The 17,682-nt window shown below is 41.3% G+C and overlaps 1 protein-coding gene across 8 annotated transcripts in view; it reads left to right on the top strand.

Annotated features, from left to right (window-relative positions):
- magi2a (membrane associated guanylate kinase, WW and PDZ domain containing 2a) overlaps positions 1-17,682 on the top strand; it is a 369,187-nt gene that overhangs the window by 309,303 nt on the left and 42,202 nt on the right. For all 8 annotated transcript variants that reach the window (XM_061715304.1, XM_061715305.1, XM_061715303.1 and 5 more), the window contains one exon: positions 320-1,009. In XM_061715304.1, the coding sequence (XP_061571288.1) occupies positions 320-1,009 (690 nt within the window). The remainder of the gene's footprint in view (positions 1-319; positions 1,010-17,682) is intronic.

The raw sequence follows: 17,682 nt of genomic DNA, 5'->3' as shown, positions 1-17,682 counted from the left end.
AACACACATTAGACCATTTCCTGTAGACTTCAAAATAAAAGCATTTCCATTTGAAACCGGAAATAGGGTATTTTCAGTACAATCCATTTAACGTTTATGTTCATGTTCACTTTACTGTAAATAGCTGTAAATAAACTGTAAATACTAAATGGAAATAAACTGTAAATAATGTAAATAGTGCATCTTACACATTTTAACTTTTAACAGCATTTTAACATTTAACAACTTTAAGTAAACAGGAATTATCTGTTTAAATCCCTAATAATAATAAAACAATTCACAACAACCTCTAATGTATCTGTCTGCCGTCTCTCGCCAGGCGACGTCATCGTCTACATCAACGACGTGTGTGTCCTGGGTACCACCCACGCCGACGTGGTCAAGCTCTTCCAGTCGGTGCCCATCGGCCAGAGCGTGACCCTGGTCCTGTGTCGCGGCTACCCGCTGCCGTACGACCCGGAGGACGCCAGCAACGCCAACAACACCACCACCACCACCACCATCATCTCCCCGCTGGGCATCATGGAGCAGCGGCCCGTCATGGTGAACGGCAGGACGGGCTACGACAACTACCTGGACTACCTGACCCGCACGGCGCGCTTCATCACCGACCCGGGCCAGGACCCGGTGGCCGCCCAGCAGCAGCAGCTGCTCGCGGCTCACCCCGGCGACACCCACCTGGACGGCTCTCTCCCGGCCACCTCGGGCACCACGCCCCCCGACAGCGTCTCCATGGCGTCGTCGGGCGCCACCCAGGGCGAGCTGCTCACCGTGACCATGGTGAAGGGCGTGGACGGGTTCGGCTTCACCATCGCGGACACGGCCACGGGCCAGCGGGTCAAGCAGGTGCTGGAGCCTCAAGGCTGCCCGGGACTCTGCGAGGGAGACCTGATCGTGGAGATTAACAAGCAGGCAGTGCAGGGATTCACGCACACGCAGGTGGTGGACCTGCTCAAGGACTGCGCCGTGGGAGCAGAGGCCAGCTTGGTGGTGCAAAGAGGTGGAACAGGTAAGACCTATGGAGCTAGAGCAGTCTCATAATTGATAAATGCACAGGACAAGTTTTACAAATGCACAGACCGATTTGCAAATACAGACACCGTTTCACACGTGCAGAGGAACAATTCAGACGTGCGTAGGACAAGATATACAAATGTATTTTTGATGCACACACAAATAAAACCTGATTTAAAAACGTTTTTTTGTTTGTGAGCTGGATTTGCGTGTGACTTTTGAGACTCTCCTGACGTGACTAGGTTTTTTTTTAACACGGAAGGATCTGCAACCAATCAGATGTCTTCCTTTGTTTCAGCCAATCATAAGAGCGCACCCCACGTGGGGGACGCAGAGCAGTGGATAAAACACGACTTACTCTAAACCAATCAGATTAAAGGGGCGGATACACCTGCTTTTTGAGCTACGATAGCGCCGTTCGCTTAGAAAAGTGATTAATATTTGGAGTTGGTGGAGTAAAGATAAATGAACAGCAACAGGAGATAAAAGATAAATAAACAGGATGGAGAGGAGATCACTGTTCTGCTTTTCTTGTGATCTCTGTAAAGAAAACAGTGCGATCTGAGATGGTTTGTGGGGCCGTTGGCTGAAACAAAGGAAGACATCTGATTGGTTGCAGATCCATCCCTGTTAAAAAAACGTATTTGAGGATCAAGTCACGTCAGGGGAGTCTCAAAAGTCACACGCAAATCCAGCGCAGCTCACAGACAAAAAAAACGTTGTTAAATCAGGTTTTATTTGTGTGTGCTAGTGATGTTAACAATTAATCGATTTTCGATTAATTGCCGTTATGAAATTACCCGATTAAAATTAACAATTACAATTAATCTATTTATTTATTTATTTTTTTCGTTTAATTTCACCAGCTGGTATTACGCCCGGACCACATTTAATGCGACACAACGCGCTGGTCCGCGCACATAAAGTTAGAAGAAAGAGACGGCGGATATGTTTGGTTTTAGTAACATGCTCAGGCAATGAGTCTGCAATGGCCCAGACGGGAGACACATGTAGCTCAGTGCTTAACTTTTATTTTTAATCCACTCTATATTCTTCTGGTTGTTCTCCGATATGCTCCCCTAAAGCCTGAATTATGGTTCCGCCTTAAATCGACGCAGAGCCGCCGCCGTAGCCTACGGCGTAGGCTCTGTGTTGTTGTAACGCGGAACCATAAATCAGCCTTCACCCGGTACATACATAGGTTTCTCTAAACATCTGTTCCCGCTACGGTTTTAACTAAAAGAAAATGTGCTCCAATACAGCAGGTCTCATCATTTTATTTTGAACACTGCCAAAACTCTAACTTAAAACGTAACTAGAACTTAAAATTAGCTTGACACAAATGACACTATTATGGCTGCTGCTACAACTAATAGCCTTGAAGTGCACTTTATATTATATTCCTTGTGGTACAAAAATGTCTTTTTGTTACTTTTGTATCAAATAAATATTTGCTTAAGGAATACATTAAAATGTCCTTTGTATTTTATATAAGCAAAAAAAATTATGTTTGTATCTCAGATGGGGGAAAAACGCCGCTTATCAACTAATCGATGATCGATCGATAAGGTTATCAACTAATAATCAATATCAATTAATGAAATAATCGATAATTTGCATCCCTAGTGTGTGCATCAAAAATAAATTTGTATATCTTGTCCCACGCACGTCTGAATTGTTCTGTGCACGTGTGAAACGGTGTGTGTATTTGCAAATCGGTCTGTGCATTTGTAAAACTTGTGCTGTGCATTTGTCAATTATGAGACTGTTCTAGCTCCATAAAGATCTGGCTGCAGGTACGATCGGCAGCAGCGCTGGAATCCCTCTACCGAATTTGTGTTCCAATATTTGTCTGCTGTTTCTTCTCTTTCATCTCCCGCTTGAGAAGTTAAATGTGTAAGTGTGTTTGATTCAGTCCAGCGACTGCAGAAATGTATTATTCAGTCCTTCAACGAACAACAATGGCTGACTGATGCACAGCTCTTCCCCGAGTGCACTTTCTAGTCTTTTCTAGTTTGTTATTCCTGAGTCCAGCTTCTCTTCACTTTCCTTGAGTGCTGAGTCATGCCTCCCATCAGTCAGCAAAATAGTCTGATTGAAGGTTACGCTTTTAAGTCTCTTTTTGATGCTCTTTGTTTGTCCTGTCAGTTTTATACGGCGGAGATGAATTTAACCTGCTTTTGCCAGTCCCTAAATCAAAGGCTGTCGAATGAATGCAGGTCAGCGCTTTTCTTAAAATGCAGGCAAATGGCCCTGAAGTGCTTTCACTCCCCCCTTGTTTTTCCGTGTGCACGGCTTTCCGGCAATCGTAATTCTGCTCCGCGAATGCACAGGCTGTTATTTGCAGAATCCACAGGTAGTTGACAGCTTTCTGCTGGTTGTGAGCGGAGTGTGATGGAGGGCATTGTGACTCAGCTCAGAACAGGTGTTTGCGAAGCCACAAACGCTCAGACAGCTCACTTCAAAAATACTGTGCCTTTACTAGAAAACAGGATGGACTCGTCTACCTAAATGTTTCTTTGATTCAAGTGACGGAGCATAAGTTGTGCGTGACCTTGCTGTGATCCATCAACAGACGGGAAGTCTTACGAGTCGTGTGCACGAGCCCGTGTCAGTGATGACTCAACCAGCGCTCCGCCGCTGTGGATTAAACATCAGATATTTAATTAAGTATTGAAACCGCGAGGAAGAAGGATCTGTGTATACGGCCGCGTTGTTAAACGACTCTTCTCTTTGTGTTAATCTTGCTCCTGATTTATTTTGGCATCTGCTAACAGATGAGAAAGAAACTTGCTCAGTTTCTCCTTTGTAGTGTTAATTGAGAGCAAAGCAATGCTTGCTGTTGTTTTTGTGCGCTTTTAAATTGTTGTTCTGTACGTTGCAAACTGCCGGAGTGCAGCGGAAACTGCAGAGACTTCGTTCGCGAAGGTCATCAGCGTCTTCTGCATATATTTATTGTTTATTTGTTTATTAGGCCACGCATGTCTCTGCGAGTGAGCAGGGAGCCAACAGAAGGAAAGGAGAGAAACAGAAGATTGTTTTTCTAGACCAATTTTCTCAAATCTCCACAATCTCCCCACACACAAGCAGAAAAAAACACACACTTTCTGATTTAAACGTAAAGTTCTTCTCCCATCTGTCTGTGAGAGAGCTGGAGACGTTAGAAGCCAATGCCCGGCTCTAAAAAGCCGCCCGTTGGCTTGTGGAGCCGATAGCAACCGTATTTACATGCTGTATTTCACCTTATTATTCCAAATCTGGGGCAGGCTTTCACGACACTATAGTACATCAGGGTGTAGTGTCACATCCGTTTATGTCCATTTGCTTTGCTATAACAAGCGGTGAATAAAATACAGTAGACAAAATAAAAGCTGTATTTCCAAAAGAATGCCTCAAAATGAATAAATCTGGGAAAAGGTACCAAAACATCCAGTTATGGTCGATATGCTGCGTCTCTTGAGAGTATTTTTGGGATTTAACCATGAAAGCACTTTAAGCCCATTAAGATCAAATACTTAAGACCCTTCTGGGAGAAAAAGATCACAATGAGCTTTTGTGATTTTTGGTTTTGAACTCCTCTTTTACATTGTGATGGAGATAAACAAACAGAAATAAGGCGACGCTAGCAGTCTCAGTATTTTTGATTTGGCAGAAATAACGATGTGATATTTTGGTTAAACTCTTGTGATGCTGTTGACCCTTTGGGCTGACTCTGCAGGGTGTTTAGATGCCGTGTCACAAGTTGCTACAGCAAACTAAGATTCAAAATACGATATTTTAAATGCTTAATTACTTTATATTACTGCTTACCATGAAAACTCTTACAACATTTCTGCCTCCTGTGATCTGAAGTAGTGGTCCTGGTATCATCACATGTGCATTTACAAACACACATTTGGGATGTTTTTGCTTTGCATCCGCTGACGGCACCGTCTTCAGGTGAAAAGACTCACAAATAGAAGGATTCAGCCTGTCAGTTTTACTCAGGATAGGGATTTGTGGGCTGTTTGAATGGGTATACTGTAACCAGAGGTGTCAAAAGTATTCACATTCATTACTCAGGTAGAAGTATAGATACTAGAGTTTACAATATCTAATACTATATAAAAGTAAAAGTAATGTAAGGGGGAAAAAAGCCATTAAGGACAAAAGCCATTGAAAATGAATGCATCTTAGTATAATGCAAATATACTAAAGAACCATATATGTGTACTATTGAGCATTAACATGTGTTTCAGAGAGCAGCAGATATGATGACTAGTTGCCTATAAGTATTGTAATGGTGCAAAAAGTCAAACTTCAGAGGCATGTTATCATTTATCCTAACCTTTATTGGAATGTACATCCAAGTTTAGTTGCAGGAATCTGAGGGAACGGATGTAAGAACAAAACTGGACAAGAACATCTGAAACAACCACAACCAAATTCACTCTATCCGGATGGAGCAATTTAACTGGATAGTTTTTTTTTAAAGGCCGAAATGAAATAGAGTAACGAGGCTGTTTTTAAAATGTAAGGAGTAAAAAATACAGATAATTGCGTGAAAATGTAAGGAGTAAAAGTAAAAAGTCATCTAAAAAATAATTACTCCAGTGAAGTATAGATAACCAAAATTTCGACTTAAATAAGGTAACAACGTATTTGTACTTCGTTACTTGACACCTCTGACTGTAACTTGGGTATCACTTTAGATTTTGGCTGTTCGTGTTTGGTCTGAATGGCGTGTGCTCAAGCAGTATATGCAGCAGTTGGTTTGCAACATTTATTTTAGTGTCTTACAAAGAGACTTCCCCCCGGATGCATAGGTTAGCATGTTTCAGGGAACCAGGCCCAGTTCCTCAGTCCTACGTTTCATTATTTAACTCCTTTATGGGTTTCATTTGTAGTATGTGACGTATTCATACAAATAAGAAATTAGGGAATAGGAAGAAATTAATGAAGAAACAAATAAAGAGGAAAAGAAAGACAGGTTCCATTAACTAGGGTGAAAACTGGCAATGTGTTGAACTTTATTTACACAATTCGACCATAACACTTAACTACAATAATTTCCCTCCTTTATACTATTGCAGATTGAGCTGCAGGACAAACTGCAACAATTTCACTGTCCTTAGCTTAACTGAGGTTCAACTCCATCACATCTTAAATTCCACTGCAGCGTCACTTGCTGAGGTTTACGGAAGAGTATTAGGGCCAGGCAGGAGAAAAATAAAAATAATATTTTAGAGGAGGAAGATTTTTTTTTCATTATGCACTTCAAGAAAAAAGTCGAAATATCGATAAAAAAGTTGAAATGTTTAGAAAAGTCGAAATGTTGAGAAAAAAGTCAAAATTTCGTGAATAAAGTCGAAATTAAAAAAAAAAAGTCTAAATGTCGAGAAAAAAGTCGAAATGTCGAGAATATTGTTGAAGTATAATTTCGAGAAAAAAGTTGAAATGTCGAGAAAAAAGTTGAAATGTTGAGAAAAAAGTCGAAATGTTTAGAAAAGTCGAAATGTTGAGAAAAAAGTCGAAATTTTAAGAAAAAAGTCGAAATGTCGAGAAAAAAGTCGAAATGTCGAGAATATTGTTGAAGTATAATTTCGAGAAAAAAGTTGAAATGTCGAGAAAAAAGTCGAAATGTTGAGAAAAAAGTCGAAATGTTGAGAAATAAGTCGAAATGTTGAGAAAAAAGGCGAAATTTCGACTTTTTTCTCGAAATTTTATTTCAACAATCTCGACATTTCGTCTTTTTTCTCAAAGTGCACAATAAACAAAAATCTTCCACTCTCAATTTTTTTTTCTCTTGCCTGGTACCTAAAAAAAGTCTAATTTCCTGCATGTTTGCCTAAAAGCCGATAAAGGCCAGTTTTTTTGTTTAACTCAAGTCTAAGTTATTTCTATAACATAATGAGACTTTTATCTCACCCTACACACTCATTTTGTTCATATTTACCCTCCTTTAGTGCATACATGGTGGTGCCTTTAAATTAAAGACCTCCAAAAAACTAATAATAATCTGTATTGTAGAACGTTGTGTATTCAGGTGGATCACAGCACAAATAAACACGCAAAAATGATCATGATAACTATACCTGACTGGATTGGAGTCACTGGGGGGAGACGTTTGATGTCTTTATTGTCTTATTTTACCTTCAGAACAGTGAAATGTCCTGGCTAACTGTCACCAGGTCCAGCATAGTGTGAATTTGGAGCCTTACTGGTGCATCAACCTTCATGCGCTTCTACACGGTCTTAAATCCTCATAAGGAGTTAGATTTACAGCTGGATGTAGTGTCTCTGTGGCTTGTGCGCATTGTTGTAATTTGCAGTGAGTTAAGAGTCACCTGCTGCTGCAGCTCTTACAACTGCAGACTCTAATTATGGCTTTGTAGGTTGTCTGATGTTTGACAGATTTCATGGCACTTTGTATGAAAGCGGGTGTTGGTGCTTGAACCTTTGATGTTAATTTTAACTTAATAATTAAAGGGATGTTCCTGTTTTGACTCTTGGCGTTTAGTTCATTTTCAACCGATAATTTCACGGATTTTAGTTTCTCATGGAGGCTAATAGGATGTCATCATATGTCTCGTCAGTCTGTGCAACTTCAAGTGCTCCTGAAAGTGTCAGTTTATGTCAATAACACTAATACATCAACAATCCAAACGTGCTTGGTTATTCGGCTAGAATTAGATCATTAAGTCAGTCATTTTTTTATGTTTTCATATAGTCTATACCAGGGGTCGGCAACCCAAAATGTTGAAAGAGCCATATTGGACCAAAAACACAAAAAACAAATATGTCTGGAGCCGCAAAAAATGAAAAGTCTTGTATCAGCCTTAGAATGAAGGCAACACATGCTGCATGTTTCTATATTAGTTATAACTGGGGGAAAATATTTTTTTTCATTATGCACTTCGAGAAAAAAGTCGAAATGTCGAGATTAATGTTGAAGTACAATCTTGAGAAAAAAGTCGAAATGTCAAGTAAAAAGTCGAAATGTCGAGAAAAAAGTCGAAATGTCGAGAAAAAAAGTCGAAATGTCGAGATAAATGTTGAAGTACAATCTTTGAGAAAAAAGTCGAAATGTCAAGTAAAAAATCGAAATGTCAAGAAAAAAGTCGAAATGACGATAATGTTGAAGTACAATCTCGAGAAAAATGTTGAGAAAAAAGTCAATGTCGAGAAAAAAGTCAATGTCGAGAAAAAAGTCGAAATGTCGAGATTAAAAAGGAAAGGTGAAAGGGACAAAAAAGGGAAAAAAGGAAAAAAAATAAGAAAAAGAAAAAAAAGGAAAAAAGAAGGAAAAAAAAGATACAAAATAAAAAAAAGATTAAAAAAAAAGGTCAAACATTTTTTAAAAAGCTCCAGGGAGCCACTGAGACGGTGCTAAAGAGCCGCATGCGGCTGTAGAGGTTGCCGACCCCCGGTCTATACTGACTCCAATTTCCAGAAAACTGCTGTTTGGTTCAAGTTCAAGTTTAGCCCCAGGTTAAACTCATTAAACTGTCTAACTTGAGCTAAGTTAATGATAAATTACAGTCTAATTGCTCCAAAGTGGTGTTTTTTTGTTTGTTTTTCGTTGTTGTTGTGAGATGCTCATTTTCTAGTATCAAGTTTATGTTCAATGTGAGGAAAATGTTGAAATCAGAATGCTTAAAATAATAATTAGACTTATTAGTAGGTCTATATGTCTGTGTTCTCGACTGGACCAGTGCCACACCATGTTATGTTATCAAAGCGGTTGTTTTTGTGGGACTATGACACCAATCGGCTGACTGATATCTCGCCAAACCACCGTCATGCTTCAGTCTCTGACCACATTCTTCAAATACTTGCCAGCTCAGGGCCGAGCTCATCGCTCATCACATTCTGAAGCAAAGGACTGAATGACCATCACATGCTGACATAGTTTACAGACCCACATATTTCTACATCGTTGCATGTGCACGGTGATGGATTTGCAACCTGTCCTGGGTCTATCCTGCCTTTCACCTACTTATCTCTAGGTTAGACTCCAGCAGAGGTGACCTTGAATGGGATTGAAGTGAGTATGGGAAATGAATGAATAGATTTAGGTGCATGGATGACTGTAGCCCTTTGATTCTGCACACATTCTGGTCACACACTTCAAATATAGTCAACTAGAGGTAGAACAGACAGCTTTTAGGCTTTCTTGACTCCCACATGCTGCACATACTCCCACAAACAGGACTCTCTCGTGGCTATTTCATGGTACGGTTACTATGACAACAGGTCCAGCATCAGACTTCTAAAATGACCGTTGAGAAGGATTCACCGACTGACCTTCATAAATAACCACACGTTTCGCTCAGGCACACCGGTGTATCTTGTTTGCGCTGCAGTTCTCTCTTTCAATGTACAAGTAGAAAATAAACACAAACTGAAATGAGGAAACTGAGGGAAGTGACTCAGCGAAGCGGAAACAACAAGGTGGAGAGAGAAAATGTATCTGCAGAGTGAGAATTAAAAACCAGAGTCAGCACGCTGCAGACTGTTCAGCAAGACCTCCGTTCCTTGGCCTGTTGTTGTCATGAACACAGTCAGGAGCCTAAAGAGTACAGCAGTGAGCTCTGAACTGCACAGTGGATGTGTGACTCTATCATCAACCTCAACTGGATGTAACTGGCATCAACATAAGATAAAATCATGAGGAAAAGTGTTGCTTTCTGGTAAACTTGTGGCCTTGTTGAAATCCTGTTTGCAGTGAAAGTTCCTTCTTCACCACCACAGACCGATGTAGCACAGGTCTGTCGTGGTGAGGGTGGGTCTACATTAGGGGTGTAACAATATATCGTGCCACGAAATTTCGCGATACAAAAACGTCACGAAACGTGTCGTGGAGGTGACAAACTGTAGCGCGATATTGGGTTATTAATATGAATCTTGCTGATTGGGCCGGAGCTTCGGGAGCTGCGTGCTGGCCTGCGGTCCCCACCCCCGGTCATCCCGTTGCTGCTTCCACCTGCCTGTTGTGCTGTTGCCGTCCCTGACCCACCAGTCTGGCCCCCGGCAGGAGGGTCCCCCCTGATGAGCCTGGTCCTGCTCAAGGTTTCTTCCCTCCTAAAGGGGAGTTTTTCCTTGCCACTGTTTGGCTTAAGGTTTTTCTCCCACTAGGGGAGTTTTTACCTGCCATTGTTTATGTAATAATTGCTCGGGGGTCATGTTCTGGGTATGGGTCTCTGTAAAGCGTCTAGAGACAACTCTGTTGTATTAGACGCTATATAAATAAAATTGAATTGAATTGAATTGAATCTATTGTGTTGACTTGTAACGTGCATCCGACCACACGTGCAGACCGCGCCTCGACCCACGGACCAAAATCTTCCTCCGCTCAGAAGAAACTAGTACCATTTTGCGGTCCCGATCACGGGACTCTTGGGGGGGTTTGAGCTCTAAACTTTTAAGTCTGGTGTAGAGTTAAGCCTTACATTATTAAATTAAACCTTTTTCGGGTTGTGAGTAGGATAAACACGGGGAAAAACTTCTGCTGAGTTCCAGTGTACTTTAATGTCCCTCAACAGTGTGGGATTTTAGAACATCAACACAGCACCTAGTGCCGTACTGTGGCGTATCACTCCGCCCAATCTAAAACAGACTAATCACTACAGATAAACTGACTAGTGTCATTATAGTCCCTGATTTACTTCAGAATATAAAGAATATATTTATAAAATAATGAACCCTGAATTACCAAAATAACCTTCTTAACAAAAATAAATCTCCTCTTACACTTATAAGGTGAGCAGGAATCAATCTTTTTATGATGTAAAATTGTATGTATTTATTTACTTTTATTTATTTATTTAATTAATTTTCTGGAAAAGAAAAAAGTCAAATCATACATGAGAGAAACTATTCAGTTTGTAGCTAAATATTTGTACTTGTATGAAACTGAAGATCATAATGCAAACCTGACATTTACTTTTAGTTCAGTTTGTGGAAAATGGTTGGCCTGGCTTTCTCTTTAAAACTTAAACAGTTATAAAGCATTACAAACTGTTACAATAGGGCAAACACACAGCATTGTTTTGTATTTTGTGTCTTTCAAATAAAAGACCATTTTTTTCTAGTCATATGTTCCTCATGCATATTACGATATTATATGCTATAATATCGTAACGTATTGTTATCGTGACCTCAATATCGTGTATCGTACCGTATCGTGAGATTAGTGTATCGTTACACCCCTAGTCTACATTCCTACCCTCACCTGTGGTCACAAGCTATGGGTTGTCACTGAAAGAACTAAATCATGGATACAAGTGGCGTCAATTTGTTTCCTCTCCCTTAGAGATAGGCTGAGAAGCTCAGTCATCTGAGAGGGGTTGAGAGTAGAGCTGCTGCTCCTTTCCATCGAGAGGAACCAGTTTAGGTGGCTCAGGATGTCTCCTGGACGCCTCCCCGGTGGGTCTTCAGGGCAAGTCAAAGTTGGAAGAGACCCCAGGGAGGACTCAGGACATGTTGGAGGGAATATACAGTACAGTATGTCTCACAGATGGCCTGGGAACGCCTTGGGATTCCCCACAGATGAGCTGGATGAAGTGGCCAGGGAGCAGAGGTGTAGAATCCAGGTGCCATAAAGTAAAAATCCAGTCCAGCAGTTGTTCCAACGAATCACTAAACCTGCTCCTCTGCAGGTAGAAATCAAAAATAGTTTTGAATCAATCTTAAATTAAGACCAATTTTGAAATGGGGTCAGTCTCAAAGCACCATTAGTCAAATAATCTTCTTTAAATGAAGCTGATATTTGCTCATTAACACATATACCTGTGGATACATCTCTGCCAGGGAGACAGAGGTCTGGGGCATTCTGCTTAGGTTACTGCTCCTGTGATCCCACCCCGGATAAGCAGTAGAAGATTTATGGATGGAAAAGTTGAACATTTACTTAAACTATAATGAAAGGGCCTGGTTACAGATTTAGTTTTTTGTTTTTATGTGCTGCATGATGTAACAGAACCAGAAATGTATCATGTTGTTTTCTAAACAACATATAATGCAATTTATGTGTATAAAAAATGCCAGTACAGGACTTGTTACAGAGTGAAACTATGACATGAAGCTAGAAGAAGAGAAAAGAACTGGTGTCCTGCCAGAGTCAAAATGTATTTATCGATAATGTATCCAAAAATGGGTGTGGAGTGTGTCAAACAAAACATTTTAAAAATAAATCAGCATAAGCGATATAAAAAAATGTCTTCTAGTGACTCGATAGCCCAAAGGACTCCCCATCAACAAATGATTAGTATACAGGCCCTGCTCAGCAGTTCACCATCCCGAAAAGACTCTTTCTCAAAAAACTTTCCAGCCATTTGAGCCTCACCATCTAGAAAAGGGTAACAATCATAATATAGGTATTATATTTAACAATCCCTTAATTTTTAGAATGGCTCCAGAAGCGTTTTAGCTCAACAAATGGGCCCTCTTTCTGGCGTTACTAGTAATTATTGTGCCTGGGTGTGTATGTGTGCATGACGGACTGCCTCATTAGTGGCTACCCAGACCATTAACAATCTGTGTCCACACTGCAGCACGGCCAGACATGCAGGGATGCAATTAGCAGCACAGTCTCTTAGCTCTTTCACATCCCCTCTCGAGCGTTTAGTTCTTCCTCACTTGTCGGATGCCCACACTCACACAAATGCCAAGCCACACGGTTTGATTTACTTACGGTAAGTTTTGTGCATGCTCTTCTCATCTTATTTGCACGCATCCCCGAGGCAGATAACAAGCTTCTGCACTGCATTTCTTGTGCTGCCACCAGTTAATGCTACATTATGAATCAGCCGTCAGAGTTGACCTTCCACCTGATATGACCACGGGCTGCTTAGAAGCCATGCAGCCCGCAGGTGAAGACCTGTTTTGAAGAGAAAGAGAGAAAAAAAAAGTTTGATTCACTGAGCCTCCTTCTAGCTCTGAGGGAATCATGGTGTAACTAGACAGTGATTCATTGGCTGTGTGTGTGTGCAAGATTGTTGGAAACAAAAGAGAGAAAAAGAACCGGAGGAAAGGACAAGAGTGATGAGTTTGACTTTCTGCCAACAGATCAGACTGTTAGACTTGTTCACACTTGCAGATCTCACCCCATACGTTCTCAGACTGAAGCTGTGCCCCCCCAGGGATCGATACCAAGCCCGATCTGCAGCCTTGGGCTCAGTGCACAGAGGACAAGGTGCCAATATCGGTGGCGAGAAGAAATATGCAAGCTTTAATAAAGCTGACAGTGTGTAGCCTTAATGCCATCCAAATTAGATCATAGAGCTAAAAGTTGTGCTTAGTGTCTCCTCTGTGTGTGGGAGGAATACAATTACCGCACTAACCTTGGTTGCCTGTTAAACAAATCTAGCGCTCCTATTTGGCTTTTATCGGGATGAAGTGATTACGCTGTGATTGCTTGAGGTTGGTTAAATAGGATGTGCTGTTTTGAACTTTTATTTTGTGCACAGATTGATGTTTTTCACATCAGGCAAATGTGAAATATGCATTTCAATAAAAGTGGATCCAATCAGTTTTCTTGTCACGTGAAGCTGAGGGACTTCTCTGAGAGACGGAGGTGCATAATTATGAGGATCAAAACATTCACACTTGCTGCCACCAGGTCTTGTGTCATTGCCACATTTAAATAATCAACTGCTTTTCATTTGCAAAATTAAAGAGGTGTCTGGTTTAACTTGCACACATCACAGTCTGGCTCTTTCTCCTTCTTCTTATCTCTTGTCTCTGTCGTCTGGATTCATAAATCACAGCTTCTTCACTTCTTCCTTTTTTTCTTTTTTTTTTAACTCAGTTTGAAATAATTCCAACTCATGCAAATATAATACATTGTTTAAAAGTGTAAATCATAGTCTTACAAAGTGTAAATTCCTTTATCATATAAATGCCAAAGCGGCAATAACTGCAGCAGCGGTAAAATATGTTTACCTTGTTAACAAAACTTTCATTGCTTTCCTTTACCTAAGACATATCTTTTGAATCGATTTCCACTGCCATTATTTTGCAAACAATAGGACGGAGTTGTTAATCTTAGCTTTCCTTCAGTTTGTTTGCCTTTGCAACACTCCTGCCTCAACACACAAGTCAAGTCAAGTCAGATTTATTTGTATAGCACAATTCGTGCAAAAAGCAACTCAAAGTGCTTTACATAAAAACGTTCCAATAGGCTTCTTGAATTACAATCAACATCAAACAGAACACAATAAAAACATTAACAGTAAGATTAAAAAATAAAGTTAAAAATTAAAATAGAAATAAGAAATAAAAGCTAACAGTCGATAAAAAGTGCTGCAGTTTAGCAGCAGTTAAAAGCAGAAGTAAACATAAGGGTCTTTAGCTTAGTTTTAAAGGTATTGTGACAGAATTTTTAACATGCTTTTAACACTATTAAAAGTCTTGGCCAATATCCCTCAAATGTGTTTAAAAGGGTGTAACAAGAAAAACTTCACTCCAGTACTCCATGCCTGGCTTTTTTTATGACTGTGTTTTTTGCGCAGTGAAAAACGCTTCCTTTTCCCCCTTTCCTGTCAATCATTGCCCCACTCCCCGCCCCCGGTGGCCGTCTCTCTCCCTCCAGCCCGCGGCTCAGTGCTGATGGGCAGGGAGCTGGGTGGAGGGGGCGGTGATTTAGCGGGTCTATACGTATAGGTCCGCCACCCAACCATATGCGCCGTTTTTGCATAATTATGCGGAAATTCCCAGAAAGCACACAATACACTGAATGTTAAAAGTTCAGGTTTTTTTGGGTGTAATTGATGTCAAGACACCCAACTAAACACAAAAAATCAAGGAAAATTTGTTTTTCATGTCACAATCCCTTTAAAAATAGGCAAAGTTGGGGCAGATCTAAGGTCTTCCGGGAGCTTATTCCATCTATATGTGGCAAAATAGCAGAAAGCGGCTTGGCCATGCTTTTTTTTGGTCCTAGGAACAGTTAGCAGACCAGTCCCTGATGACCTGAGAGGTCATAGTGTAGAAGCAGGAGTATTTTAAAATCTATTCTATGACACACTGGTAGCCAATGCCGAGATTTAAAGGAGCATGAGGCTCCTTTTAAGAAATGAGACTCTCTAGCGCCACCCTTCACCACGACGGCCGCTGGGGGTACTGCAGCCAACAGTGAAGCCGGCACGGGAGAACGGGGAGAACGCGCTTGCAGCGTCATGTGACGTCACATCCGCAGGACAGCGCGGGAAAAGCGGCCCCAGCCTTGCAGCACATTTTGCAGCATACACCCTGTTCAAGGCAATGGACAGATATACTAGAGGGCTCACTCTTTTTGGTTTGGAACGCTTCATCTGACATTATTACTAGAAAAATTAAAACGTATACAATTTTTTTTCATAAATCCAGCCTCAAGCTCCTTTAAGAACTGGTGTAATGTGTTCAGCTTTCTTGGTTCTTGTTAAAACTCTAGCAGCAGCATTCTGACTGAGCTGAAGTTGTTTAATAGCTTTTTTAGGGAGGCCTGAGAAGAGACTATTGCAGTAGTCTAACCTGCTAGAAATGAAAGCATGAATAAGTTTTTCTAGGTCTTGTTTGGACATATAGCCTCTAATTCTTGCTATATTTTTCAGATGATAAAAGGCAGATTTTCTCATAGACTTGATGTGGGAGTTAAAGTTCAGATCAGAGTCAATAATAACACCAAGATTTTTTACCTGGTCCTTTGGCTTCAGAGATAAGGATTCAAGATGTGCAGTAACTTGAGCCTTTCTTCTTTAGCACTAGGAATGGGCGATATTTTACCGTTCACGATATACCGTCAAAAAAATTCCTCACGATAAGAATGTATCATCTCGTGGTAAAAATGATAAATTCCCGTTGATGTTTTTGTGTAAAGCTGATTTATGGTTCTGCGTTAAATCCACGCAAAACGTACGTGAAGGAAGGAAGGAAGGAAGGAAGGAAGGAAGGAAGGAAGGAAGGAAGGAAGGAAGGAAGGAAGGAAGGAAGGAAGGAAGGAAGGAAGGAAGGAAGGAAGGAAGGAAGGAAGGAAGGAAGGAAGGAAGGAAGGAAGGAAGGAAGGAAGGAAGGAAGAAGGAAGGAGACAGCGGAAGGAAGGAAGGAAGGAAGGAAGGAAGGAAGGAAGGAAGGAAGGAAGGAAGGAAGGAAGGAAGGAAGGAAGGAAGGAAGGAAGGAAGGAAGGAAGGAAGGAAGGAAGGAAGGAAGGAAGGAAGGAAGGAAGGAAGGAAGGAAGGAAGGAAGGAAGGAAGGAAGGGGAGAAAACAAGGAAAGGAGGAAGGAGAGAGCAGAAGGAAGGAAGGAAGGAAGGAAGGAAGGAAGGAAGGAAGGAAGGAAGGAAGGAAGGAAGGAAGGAAGGAAGGAAGGAAGGAAGGAAGGAAGGAAGGAAGGAAGGAAGGAAGGAAGGAAGGAAGGAAGGAAGGAAGGGGGAGAAGGAAGGGAAAAAACAAGGAAAGGAGGAAGGAAGGGAGAAAAGAGGAAGGGAAGAAGGAAGGAAGGAAGGAAATGAGCCAGAAAGAAAGAAAGAAAGAAAGAAAGAAAGAAAGAAAGAAAGAATTGATGACGTTTTTGTGTAACAAACATGGCGGATCTGAGAGCGAGATAGATTTATAGTTAAAAAGGTGGAGTTGAATTGGTATTTTTTTTATCGTCATTTTTATCGTTATCGGGATAAATGCCAGAAATTATCGTGATACATTTTTTAGTCCATACCGCCCATCCCTATTTAGCACCAAAGACAATTATCTCTTTTTTGTCGTTATTTAGTTGGAGGAAGTTCTGGCACATCCAGTCATTTATTTGCTCGATGCACTGACACAGTGAGTCCATGGGAGCATAGTCACCCGATGAGAGGGCTTTGTAACACAGTAACACTTACACTCCGTTTACTTCCTCTGTTTGTTTCATGGCATTTCTTTTCCATGAAAAAGCTTTTTCTGACACCAATATATTTTCATTTGTGTGAAAAGCATCAGAAATGTTGATAGTGTCAGTGAGACAGAAAAACCGGTTACCTTAGGACCCAAGTGTTGGCTGAACTCTGCGCGTTTCATGCAGCTCCCTGCAGCCGAGCTGACAGATCTGATTAGCGTCGCGTCTGAGAGTTTCAGCACCACGGACAGCTCATTCCAGCCTCTTTCTCCCAGACTTTCTCAACTTTAGCCGTGGGGCACTCCAACAGCCAAGACTGACTAAATGTATGCTCTGCCTGAGTTAACAGTGACTTTACCCCACAGGTCACCTCGGTCAGCGATGCCTGGTAGTGCCGCTCTCTTCTGTCGCTATAGCTTAGCTCAGGTGCCGTCACCATGCGGAGGTCTGTACCGCCGCTGCTCGCCGTGTCCTTCACACTGGCTCACATTCAGACTCCGTGGAAAGCTTTTTATTGATTGACCTTCTTCGGAAGGAGAAGCAAAACTCCTCTCCAACTGGAGCAGTTATTATTTCTTGTTTTGGGGGCTACAAAATACTCCCATGTGCATTGGAAAATAAATTGATATTGAGTTTTTGATCATCTGTTGTATTTTTTTCTCTAAAAATCATATTTGGCAGGGACTCTGACGCCCTCGAAAACATAGCTTTTGTTAATTTCCGTGTTGTCACCGATACACTGGCACTGGTTGGGTGAGACAGCTGTTTTTACACTGTGATTGGCGCGTGGCCAGGCCAAGACTGACACGGCTGGCGCATAATTCGAGCAGTCACCCC

The sequence above is a fragment of the Cololabis saira genome, chromosome 23, assembly GCF_033807715.1.
Source record: "Cololabis saira isolate AMF1-May2022 chromosome 23, fColSai1.1, whole genome shotgun sequence".
In the NCBI taxonomy this organism is placed as follows: Eukaryota; Metazoa; Chordata; class Actinopteri; order Beloniformes; family Belonidae; genus Cololabis; species Cololabis saira.
The sequence above is the reverse complement of the archived record's forward strand: the minus strand, read 5'-3'. Positions and strand labels throughout refer to the sequence as shown.